The sequence below is a fragment of the Struthio camelus genome, chromosome 1, assembly GCF_040807025.1.
Source record: "Struthio camelus isolate bStrCam1 chromosome 1, bStrCam1.hap1, whole genome shotgun sequence".
Classification (NCBI taxonomy): Eukaryota; Metazoa; Chordata; class Aves; order Struthioniformes; family Struthionidae; genus Struthio; species Struthio camelus.
The window spans coordinates 176,500,242-176,513,217 of NC_090942.1; the positions used below are offsets into that span (position 1 = coordinate 176,500,242).

At 43.2% G+C, this 12,976-nt stretch overlaps 1 protein-coding gene across 2 annotated transcripts in view; it reads right to left on the reverse strand.

Moving 5' to 3' along the window:
• Positions 1-8,614, reverse strand: part of SLAIN1 (SLAIN motif family member 1) — a 50,040-nt gene extending 41,426 nt beyond the window's left edge. For both annotated transcript variants that reach the window (XM_068929424.1, XM_068929416.1), the window contains exons 1-2: positions 8,077-8,614; positions 4,398-4,537 (exon numbers count right to left, since the gene is read on the reverse strand). In XM_068929424.1, the coding sequence (XP_068785525.1) occupies positions 4,398-4,537; positions 8,077-8,606 (670 nt within the window). In that variant the 5' untranslated portion in view covers positions 8,607-8,614. The remainder of the gene's footprint in view (positions 1-4,397; positions 4,538-8,076) is intronic.
• Between the last annotated feature and the right edge of the window lie 4,362 nt (positions 8,615-12,976).

Here is a 12,976-nt window from a genome sequence, read left to right on the forward strand (position 1 = left end):
GGGAGACAGACTTAGGAGAAAGGGACAGAACCTGATCACTTTCTGTGTAAGAAAGAAGTCTGAGATCAGAGTAAAACATTCCGCCTGGGGCCCTACTGTAAGATATTTTTTACAGGTAAAGAGAATATTGTACTGCTGAATGAGACATCTTTTTCATTTCCTTGTTTTTTCACATTTTCATCTGGGTACATTACATGTTTGCATTTCAAACTTCAATTGGCGCATGACTTTGGGATCCAACAAAATAAAGGCTAAAATATCACTGATCATAAACAATTAGAGAAACTGCAGCATATCTGCTTCACTATATGCCCTAACATCCACATACCACAGTGACATTCATATTGAAGCATATTATTCATTGTAATAATTGAAGAGCAGTGTCATCTTAAAAAGAAAGACTATAAATTACTGTAGCCAATTGCAAACCAGTAGATTTCTGTTGCCTGTTTTTGAACAGTTGAAGCAGCATTAGTGAATGAGAAGTCATCTAAACAAACTCTGAATCTAACTAATATTTCTTACTCTCCATGAAAGAGGGCTTTTCCCTCTGGAAGGCTGAATTGGATGAGATATGGTTTGAAGCCCTGCATAAAAGCTGAGCTCCTGCAGACTGACTCCCTGCTAAGCCTCTTAACTCCTAAGTTTATCCACCCGGCTGCTCCAGAGCTTTTTACAGAAGTGAAGTTATACAGTGTATCTTCAGCCAGGGTGTAAATCAACATCATTTCATTGATTTCAGAGGAGTTATACTGATCTGCATCAGCTAGGAACTTTACACGTTGCATCTCTCTGCTCAGTGAACTTAACTGACATCTCCCAACATCTCCCAGTATTAACAAGAAAATACAGAGCAAGCTTCACCAAACTTTTAAGTCTATTATGTGGTCCTGGTGATTTGAATGAATCTAAGGGAATAGAATTAGTAAAAATTGAAGGGAGAGGGAGCTGACTCTCTAGTAGATAGAAAAGTGCTCTCTACACAAAAGAAAATAAAAGGTTTCAAACAAAAGATGACTGAAGAAGAGCAAAAAGAGAGAAGTGATCCAGGTCAGGCCGTAGAGTAAAATCAAACAAAGATCACCTCATTAGAACTGCTCATAGAAAACAGAACACATTCTCAGAAAAAGTCTTAGTAAATGAAGTTACATTTAACTGTCATCGTCCTTAAAGCTTGCATGACTAATCCACAGAAGCAGAGCTTGTAATGAGCCTCGTTCATTGCAAACTAAATATAAGCATTAATGAATTAATGGTAAACCAGATGAATGCTGAGAATCTTGTCTAAGTTCACACAGTACTTCACAGAAGAACCACCTACTGGAGATGACTGCTATGCTTATGTCCTTAAAGTTTTACTCCAAGATGAAATCTTACTTCCGCTAGGGAATACGTAAAACAGGCACTTCCACTATAAATGGAACGTTGAGCACAACAAGATGAAAACTAAACAAGCATCATTCAAGTGACTCTCCAGCTTGAAAGATCAGGTAGTCATTTTATTATTTGGTTGCCTGGGACTGCGTTGGCATAAGTCTCTCATGAGACCTTTGGGTTTGTTATGAGCTGTTCTAACACTGGGATATTTCATGACATGTGTCAACGTTTTTATGAAGACCATGATATGATATAATAAGGAGAACTCAGAACAGCTGGAATAGATGAGCACAGATTTAAAAGACATCCAAATAAAACAGAAATGAGTTAAAACTTCAATAACCCCCAAAAACAAACAAACAAACAAAAATGTCTGGCAAGATTATACTTTCCGGTTCACAGCTCTTCTCTCTGTGTGCCCTCATTCAGATACGCTGACTTTGCGGAAAAAAAATCAATTTTTACTACTTTTTATTTCTATGCGCACTATAGCACTTAAAGAACTATGAGAATCTAAATTGAATTAATTTTTGGCGCATGAGTCATACAAAATTATTAAGCAAATTCTACCTACAAGCCACTTCAGAAAGCACAGACTGGTATGTAAATGCTTTCTACTACATGTTTAGTATTTCTTAAGTACATCAACATTACCATTGACTTTGTGCCAAACTGAAGAATTACAACTAGATTTTAAAATCCCTCTAAAATGCCCTTTCAAAGTATATGGCTAAAGGGGGAAGACATTTTTCAGCTTGCAAGTAAAAACTTTCATGCTTTTGCACCAGGCAAGAACACTATTCTTACAGAATCACTTTTAAAATCAGAATAAAATTACGTGTGCATATTGACAGACTGTAAGACAAAACAAAAACAGGAAGGTCATATTACAGAAAGTTTGTTTTTGTTCAAAACATAATTATTAGATTCTTCCAGATGCCTCATCTTGTTTCAAAACTGGAAAATAAATAAATATCGTGAAAGCCACTTCTACAATGTTTGAGCATGAAAAAATGACATGACGTTTACTTATTTGCAAAGGTACAGCTGGCAAAAAGAAAATCTTTCGCAATACTAGTGTTCATTAATTTAATTATTAATGAAAACAATTTTAACACAGAATTACTACAGTAGAAACATGAGTCCATTCCCTCCTTAAACACAGAGCTCCCATAACAGGGTTTTATATGTGGCATATAATCTCATAGAACTTTGTACAAAGCCAAGGAAATTCATAAAGCCATCACCGTGATTAGAACATATGGATCAAAGTGACTCCTTGCCACGGCAACTTGTTGTGACTTCTTTAGCATAGACATATCTCAAACAGATAATCAGAAAGAGACAGCAAATTAAATTCTAAATAATAAATTTGCCTTTCTCATGTCTTTATTTCCCATTAATTTGAATCTTTTAAGTCTTCTTTTAATCTTAGAAGGGAAAAATAGATAATGCATTCCTCCAGCTTGTATTTACATTCACGTTGTGGAGTTGATTCAGCTGCCCACAGCCAGATGCCTAGGCCCACCTGAGATGCCCTTGGGACCAAGGCCAAGAAATCCCTTGAGGAACAGCAGTTACGGCACAGGACCCATGGGAGATCTGTTTCCTTCCTGAGTGGAAACCAGAGGTCAGCCAGGGTAACCTAGGGCATCTCAAATGGCACTGGATGCCTATCTGGGAGAATCTGAACGGAGCCTCTACACCAGGATTCAGCTTCAGATTTGGATAGCTTACATCACAGACATGTATGTTCAGGTGACTAGTTGTGAGGTAGGTGTCAGCGGGCCATACGGAGCTATCAATTTCATCTTAAGGTCAACACCTCCATCATCTCATCAGAGCAGCTCCCCAGATTCCCCTGGCCAAAAATTCCCATTGATTGCAAAAGCAGCAACAACACCTAGCTCATACTGCAGACACCTAAATTCAGTATCTGAATCTGGTGGCAAATCCCACCCTTAAGATGGGTGGGATGATTACCACTACATGAACCTCAGTTTGGTCCAGCTAATTTAGCCGCATATTGCCAGGACAGAAATTGTTGTAGGATTCTTTTATAGTCAGCGCAAAAAGACAGATACCTTCTGAGGCCAATTCAGTTAAATGTTGATTTTGGATGAGACTAATCCACAGCTCCCATATCCTCCAAAGCATATAGTTATATGTTTAATCTCTCTTAATCAAAACTGTAGCTAAAGTATAAAACCACATGCCTACATTGCCATTAGCTTTACTTCTTTCTGCTACCCTCCTGCTATATTATTCATTTGTGTTTTCTTTCATTGCCACTTATAAATCTTAAGATAGTATTTCCCACCCTAATCACATTCTTAACAAGACTTATTACAATCTTAATAGGCCTCTGGATGGTTTAAAAAAAAAAAAAAAAAGTAGAAATAATTCAGAACCGAATTCAACACTCCCAAACATAACTCTGTATAGGTTCACTGGCGCTGAGCAGCCATCAAATTGATCCCAGTTGGGGGCTAGTGAGAGCCCAACAAAGAGCGCTAGCAATCAAGTTATCGCTCCTCTTTGTCTCTGCTATACTTACTGCTAAGTCCTGATACCACGGTGAGATATGATCAAATATACCTTACAAATTTACCGAATTTAACTGTGATTATATTGGATTTACATCTAAACAGAAGTATTGTTTTTCATATCTCAGTGCCAGACCAATTCTAAAGCTAGCATCAAAGTTCTCTCCCCGCTAAAGTCTCTAATTTATATTTTAACCAATGTTTGAATACTGCTGAGGAGTTTAAAACTGAGGAATTACTCAGGGACAGAAAAGAATAATGAAGAAGGAGAATACTTTAAAAATACATGGTCAGAAAAAAATATCTCAAACAATCGCCTGTTGTTTTCACAGGCAGAGGAAGACCGGCAGACCTGAGAGAACTGCATGCCTGTCATTTGTGAAATATGCCGAATTGTCAAAGTCACTGAGTACTAGTGATATGCCAGGCAAAAATGCCAACTTAACAGTACAGAAATTCAAAGAATAAGATTACCTTGTTCCAATCTAAAGCATAGAGAACGTTTTGCAGCCTCTATCTCAGGACTTGGATGATCCAGAACACGTCTGCACCACTGCAGAGGACTGAGTGATTTCTCTTGAGGAGTGAGAGTCTTGGTAGGTAAGACATATAACCTTAACCAAAATACATACAAATATCAGAAAGATATGCAATACTTAAAAGTTAACTTTTGTACTCTCAGTTTCTTGCTAATTTCTAACAGTGCATAACCCCGCACTATGAAATTCTATTAACAAAAAGCATTCAGCAGGAAAAGAGTTTACGCTGATTTTTTCCCTTCTCCTCATGAAACGTGATGGCGAATTATAATCTCTACAGCTTTGGAACTTCAAATCAAAGTTAGATTAGATTACTCATGAAAATATTACATCTCATTATTACCACTGCCTGAACTTCAGCACCGCTCAGAGTTCAAACCCGTTAGGTGCTGTACACACAAAGATGCTATCAGTTTTCCCCTTCATATTTATCAAAGTTTAAATAATTTCAGTGTTTTATTTCACATTTAAATGAGAATTTCACTGTGATCTATTTCATGTGTTTACCTTTAATAATTTACTCAACGTGTCAGAATGCGGATTGTAATTTTCATACCCAGGCTCTTCTCCTAAATGAACTAAATGTTGTATAACAGTCAGACTTCAAAGATTAGAAAACATCTGCTGAGAAATGAAAATCCAGTTTTGATATTTGATTCCAGAAGGAAAAAAATTATTCTTGAAAAACTAGTATATATATCCATAATTCTCAGAGTACACTGGGCAACTAATCAGATGATCAAACACGTTTAGGAAGCCAGGTACCAAAGTAGCTTTCACAGGTAAATTCTTGAAGCTGGTATCTGCATTGCTCCTGCTCTCCTTATAGATTAGTGTACACATGCAGACATCAGTTCACCTGGGAGAGCACAAATCTTCCAGAAAGTGAACTATTAATAGCTACTGAGGACAGCCCTCAGCTCCTTGGCTGAACAGCATGCCTTATCACTTCTGATCGATGTGACTACTGACAAACTCTTACACAGATTGTCAGGCTCCAGCAAAATACCCAGATAACGCAAAGGAATTTGGCATGCAAATAGGGGCACAAAAGGCAAGACACAAAAAAAAAAAAAAAAAAGAAGAAGAAATTCTTCAGGTGGCCACTTCTAATGTCTACTCAATATCTTTTTTGTCTCTATCCAGCTCAAAATGAATAAATACCTTCATTGTAATTGATTTCTCTACTGGCAATCCCAGAGTTCAACTACTAAATTTCTCTGAGGAGAGTACTCATTTCCCCTTACTCCACGCTGTGCTTGGCTACACGTTTAAAAACATGATACTGAGAAAAATGAAAAAAAAAAAGAAAAAAAAAAGGAAAAGTTTTGAGGTCTCCTGTTAGCTTGCAGAAGCGTTTTGAAAGCTAAACATCTGACTGATGAATTCTCAATGATCAGACATTTGTATAAAAAGCTGACAAGCAGAAATAAATTTTGGCTTGTGTGCAATAAAGCCAATTCTTGTTTTTGTAACTACAGTTAAAAATAATAAAGATGTACTCAAGACTCCAAAATACTAACTCAACAGCGAGGAACATACTGGCCTTTGGATTATCAGATATCAGTTTGCTTTAATGACTTAAATTATAAAAGCCTCAAAGCAGCTGACATCAAACAGCTGACCATTAATGGACAACAAAGGAGATGCATCCTTGAAAGGAAAACGTACAACAGCTAACACAATTCACTCCAAATTGAATAAAAAAGTTAACAAACTCCTATTACCAGATTCTGCCTGTAGACACATATATGTGTGACATGAGTTGGAACTACAGGTCATGACATGAAGATAAGTTTTGGCCCCAAAACTGCACTTGGGTGGCTTCCAGAGTGCAAATCAAATAGGAAACTGATCAAAATCTTCACCGCACTAAGATACGTAAAATAACGCTGACTTTGTACTGCTCTGTTAGGTCAAACAAATTTGAGGAAAAATGCTAATGCAAAGGAAAGTTTAATCACTTCTACTCATTTGCCACAAGCAATGGGTTAGGTCTGAAGGAAAAACTGACTGAACTCAGAATCAGCATTCTCACAACAACTCATGCAGACGAAGGATACACAGAATGAAACAATACTGATAAAAATGTATGCAAAATTTCATGATAATTCTCAAAAGCAATTTCCAAAAACTAAGTCACAGTATTACTTTTGTGCTATGAAGTACATATAACCAGTGTTCAAGAAATACTGATGATATTTGCATTTTTAAATCCCTTCTTTACTACCAAAATAAGGATGTTTAACTGCATCTCAGCTGCATTATACTGTATTTTATTCTCAGCTGATGTATTCTTCAGCTTGATTTTAAAACTAAAACAGGTTAAGAAACTATGCTGAGGCATGAACAGATACTTAAAATGGTTATTTAAATATGATTAATATCCATTTTACTACTGACACTTTAATACAATCGACCATCAATTACGCTTAACGTGGTTACGTGGACAACGATTTCCACAATATTAGTGCAGCGCTTAAATAGTCTCTAAGATGTTTGCACAAGTTGCTCAGGCAACTTACGTAGCACCAAACAATCTTTCATATTTTTAGTCTATAATTTCTCCTTCTATTTATTTTTAAACGGGCATAACTATTCCTTTAGATCAATTTATTTTCTGCCCTTTTTTAAGAAAACATTTACTAGCACAGCGCCATGCGTTTTGGAACTACGTAAGCACTTCGGATACACAAACAACCGCGTAGATCAATGTCCCAAAAACAAAAGCCCTCCCAAATCCCGGAAGACCAGAGCCGAACTGGACAGAGATTTTAGGATGGGGAGGAAGCACTGTTCAGATAAAGGATTACTGGAACGGTTCCGCTATTTTTAATACCTTATGTAAGCAGTAGGCTGAAATTAGGCTGACACCAAACTGAGAGACAATTTTTTTTTTTTTCCAACGGGAAAAACAACAGCGAATCCCTGCTTTTCCCGACGGGAAGCCTGTGCCTTGGTCCAGCCGCGCCCGCCCGCCCGCCCGCCCGCCCGCCCGGCCCCTCGCCGCGCCCGGCGCCGGTGCCTCCTTCACATCACCGGCCCGGCCCTGAGCAAAACCGGCTGCCCCCGTGTTTCCCCGTCGGCCCTGCTGCGGCGCAGGCTGCGGCCGAGGCAAGCCGCCCTCCGGCCCCTCGAGCAGGAGCCCCAGGGCGGGCGGGCATCCCGGGGAGGGGAGCAGGGACAGGCGCCCCGGGGGATAAAGCCCTGACCTGAAGCGGGGCACAACCCCCGGTCCCCCTACGCGGGGTCCCCATTCACCGTTATAGGTTGATCTCACCAAGCAGGTGACACGTTAAAGAGGAGAGGAGAAAAAAACATAAATAAAACGCAGATTTAAGTTTAAGCAGAACAAGAGCAAGTAGATGTGGGGGCTAATGCTTATAATAGCCTGGAGAGCACCATCTGGGTGAGCATTAGCGGGGAGGCGGGGGACACCTGCAGCCCGGCGGGGGGTCAGAGCAAGGGCTCTGCTGCCCCGCGGTGGGGTGGGGGGGAGGGAGACGGCCGGGCCGCGGCCCCCGGCGCTGCCCCGGGTGGGGAAAAGGGAGGTGGGCGAGGGGCACCGAGACCGAGCCGCCGCCGGGCAAGGCCGCGCTACGAACCGCACGTACCACGTATCCTCGTCCTCTCCGCAGCAGCCCTCCTCCAGCTCCAGCACCGCCACCTCGTCCAGCACCGTGGCCGCTGCCGCCGGGCCGCCGCCGCCGCCACCCGCTTCCTGCCCGCCGCCGCAAGCCGCCGCCAGGCCGGGCGTGGGCTTGAAATAAGCGAGGGGCTCCGGCGGGCCCAGCGCGGCGGCGCACAGCAGGGTGGGCACCGCGCTGGGCGCGCAAGGAGCGGCCCCGCCACCGCCGCCGCCGGCCGCCGCCGGGGGGGGGCCAGCAGGGCCCAGCCCGCCAGGAGCCGGCGGCGGGGCCAGCAGCAGGTGCGGGCTGGGCGGGCCCGCGGCGGCCGCCGTGGCCGTGGCGGCCGCGGCGGCGGCACGGCTCCGCAGCTGCTCGTTTTGCTTCTCCAGCTTCCGCACCAGCTCCTGCAGCTTCTTCACCTCCAGCTCGGCACTGACGACCGAGCCCACGGCGGGGCCGGCGCCGCTCCCTTTCACCTCCGCCATCATCGCCGGCTTCAGCAAGGCAGCCTCCATCCTCCCTCGCCGCCGGCACCTGCGCCGCCGCTGGGCAGCGCCCGGCGCCGCGAGCGGCCGTTGGCGCGCGGGGGCGGGCGGCCGTTGGCGAGGGCGGCTCGCGCCGCTCCCTCGCCCCTCCGCGCCCTGCGCTGCGCTGCGCTGCGCTGCGCTGCGGCGGCGCCACCGCCCCCCCCCACCCCTCACGCCCGCCGCGACGCCGTAGCAGCCGCCTCCGCTGCTCTTGCGCCTCCTGTCAGCGGCGGCGCGGGAGCCGGTGAGATCCCCTCCCACTCGGCAGCCGGAGCCCCCCTCCCTTCCCGCCCCATACAGAGAGAGGGAACAAAGAGCCGCCCGGCTCCCCTGCCGTCAGGCGGCGGCGGGCGCTCCTTGGGGGCGGGAGGCAGCGCGGAGGGGGGTGGCGGCCCGGCAGCCCCCTCAGCGCCACGGCCGGGCTGGGGTGGGGGCTCCGGCCAGGCCCGGCGGCGGCCCTCGGCGGGAGAGGGAGGGGGAGGACGGCGGCGGCGGGGCGAGGGCCGCGGTGACCCGCGTGGGGGCGGCGGGGCCATGTCATCCCGGGGCTTTAGACAAAGGTCTTTGCCCGGCCGTGGTTGCGGCGCGCAAACGCCGCTGCCGGGCTGCGAGCTGGATCCGGCCCAGGCTGTCATTCCTCCTGTGAGCCATATAATTAGCGCCTGGTGGTGTCAGGGTTGTAATTATGCAGATTTAGCTGTGATGGGAATGAGAATCACGAATCAAGGCTTTGTTGTGTTGGAAAGGAACGAATTCAGCCCAAAGCACGCATTTGTGGCTTTGAAACATGCTGATTGTAGGACTTTTGATTCAGGACAAGGAAAGTGCATGTCTTTTTGGAGATACGTTGCTGAAGAAGCATGAAGACGATTCAAAGCGTAGTAGAAAACCACATAAGCAAATCGTTTATGTATCAGAGAGCCCCTGAGATTAAAATTGGCCCCGTGTTGAAATGAGGTCTTTTAACTTGATCCAGATACGTATATGGGTTTGTAGTGTTGAGTCTCTGCTTGAGAGGGATGGATGACATTGAGATATGGAAATGTTTTTATATTGTTCTTCATTATCCAGCACTTAGAGAAACTATTGTTTGCTTTTCTCTCTCCTGCCGAGCAGGTGACCTGGCAGCTTGGTCTGTCAGGCATGTGCATGGAGGTGAAAGCAGGAGCCGAGAACATCACCCCCGGTCGTCTGCCATGGTGCCCTTGCCAGGGGCCAGAGCGAGTCTGATGTGAGAACAGTCAAACCACACAGGGGTACCCTTGATCTGAATTATTCACACAGGATAATGTAACTACAAATAACTTCAAAATACTGACCACTTCTGTGAGCTCATTACTGTGAACATGAGTATCCCAAATGCTCAGCAATAGTGGGCATAGTCAGCTCCTCCCTGGAGGCAAGAAGATCAACAGGGATTCAGTGTTATGCCCAAGGCAACTTGGCCATTATAGAATCCAGGACTGCCCATTTTCTGGTCCATTTCCCCGAGCTAGAATTACAGAGGACAGCTTTCTAAATGATTGTCCTGAAGTTTCCTAAAGCTATAATACAAAATACGCAATAAAATCGCAGGAAGCAGTTAAATTGCTGGGTGAGTCACTATGGACTATAGTCACTATAGTCACTATAGCTATCAAGATACATAGGGTAGCTTCCCAGTTACTGAACATCAACACTGGACAGAGTAGTACCAACAACAGTCACCACTGCCTCTTCACAGTGTCTATTCCCTATCTCAGATTTCATATGTGAGAAGGGGACAGGCCCTAATTCTCTGTTCAGGGCATAAGTAAACTTTGAAATCATCCGGCCTGTCAAAATTTTCTGTCTTTTGTTTACACTCTTTGAAAACAGACTCTCTTTTTTCTGCATATGCACAAGACAATGAGTCTACTATTTGTTAGTCTTCTAAGCGCTATTACAGTGCAAACAACAACTAGCACTTCAAGAATGGATGGAAAGGAAGATAAAATAGGGCATAAGGCTTTTTGACTTCCAGATAATGTAACTTTTATCACTGAGGAGAATAAAAATAGCCCTCACTGTATTAGTGTGCAACCAGATATCAGTAAATCCAAAAATGTGTTTGATCTCCTCTGCCCGTTAGGAAGAAAGGAGTGAAAAAATGTTAACGGTGTAGAAAATGGCTGGTCCCAATTCTGTCACACATCATCAGAGTGAGTAGTATAATCCAGTTTTTGTTACTACCAATAATCTTCATTTCCATGAGAAAAAGAGGAATAAGTTTCAACATGTTTAGCCCCAGGCAAAAGGCCTGTCTCTCACGTTGTCATCCCCCATAATGGTACTAGCCTTAATTCTTAGAAGTATGTGTATGCTAATCCAGTAAAATTTTTAAAATGATAAAAAGGTAACTAGCAGCATATGTAATATAGCGTTTACTGGTCATTGGTGCTGTACAACGTAAAAAACGCAGTAGTTTGTGATAATGTCACAATAATTATGGTGGATAATGCAATGAGGCAGAGGAAATACTGAAAATGTTCCAGAACGGAGAAATTACTTTTTCTCTTTGAACCAGGTGAGCAAAGTTATTTAGACGACGAACAAAAAGCAGGAAATTGATATCTGATTGTTTCACCTTTCAGCTACATAGCGTTTTTCCTAATATTTCCAAATGTTTTGGCACGGGTTTATCCCTATAACCTTCAATATTCAATATTAAATGTGGACCTGGCAACAATATTCTAATTATATACCAGCTAGGTTAGCCCTGAAGAGTATTGACAAACAAATGTCCTGAAAATACTAGTGATCCAAGCTCTTCTGACTGCCAAAGCAGGAACACTACAGTGTGGTCAGGACATTTTAGAAGTAAAAATATCTAACACAGACACCAGTTTGGGGATACGTTTGGAGATATACTACAAGTATCATGGCACGTGACCTTAAGAGTCACTATTAAAATACTTATCTTCAGTTATGAGTAGAAGCAGTTTGTCTGTGAATTTTCAACTACCTTCCACTGTTTAGACTGCCTACAAACATATTGTATGCAGACACTTGTTTGGACCTAGTTCCAGAAGGGACAAAGCTTAGGACTGAGTATGATGCCTTAGCATGGGGATAAAAACTTTTCCAGGCAGTTTGTACAAATTAATCAAGTTCACTACATCCAGTCGCCACAAAAATGGTCCAGAAGTTTGGCTCTCCCTAGGGTGGGTCTGCTTTGAGCCTAATCTCCATCCAGCAGTATGGATTGAAAACAGCTTAAACTTGTGCATGTTCACAATCTGGGTGAGAGACTCTATCTTTTTTACCAGGCATTTCCTGAAAGGGTGGTTCTAGTGAATGGAAAAAATCAGTTTCGCTATGGTTGCTCTATATTAAACGTACAGGTAGTTTCACTAACATTGCATCTTCACTCAGAGGTTCTGGCAGATAGAGTGTGTGTACATGAACATGCTATTTCATGGTCTTTGTGCTGGCCAAAAAGATGGTTTTGACATCCTAGTCATTAAAATATTTTTGACCTAAGTTGTTTTTTTAATACAAATGGTTTTTCTCCACTGTTGACATTGCTAATAACTTGCTTGACCAGCTCCATTCAGAATTCCCACACTTGCTGATGTGTTTGGTCAACCCAGAACTCCTACAGCTCTTCACAAAACACAATGAAGACTGTATGAAGACTGCATCCCTTTTTTAAGTTATTGAAAAAATGTGTTTTACACCAATCCAAAACATCCAAACATGCCCATGAAGCCTGTTATTCCTCAACCGGAGAAACTGTGGTAGCATAGAAGATGGTGGTTTAGGCTACTTATGTGACATAGTATAGTAGAAATTTCTGAATCAGAATAGTTACTAATAGACACCCAGTGCAGAGAACAAAGAAGCAGGAAGTCTATAAATCCCATCTGCTCTTCTCTGATAATAAGCATATTGCTTTATTCTGTAATAGCTGCAGGCTGGACCTGCCTTTCAGGCAAGCCAGCATAGAATGAACTGCAGTAATCCAGTCTGGGCTATACAAAGCATGTGTTACAATAAAGTCAGAGCATGAATGGTAAAGTCCAAGTCTGGTGAAATTTTTAAAATGCACTTGCATTCTGAAAAGTCACTGCGAAAGTAGTTTTATAAAAAATAGAACATCTGCCATGTGGAGTTAGAGCAGAAGTCTATCTAACCCAGTATCCTATCTTCAAGAAAGGCTAATAGTAGCTGCTTAGGGAAGAATATATCACAAACAAGAAAAATATTGAGGGATTCTCTCCAGTTTTCAGTGGTTGGTGGATGGGACATCTGGACCGTTTGTTTTTAATTGCCAGCAATGTGTAATAACATTATAGTTGTCAAGCCCCATTTTTAAACCATTTATACATTAGAACTTT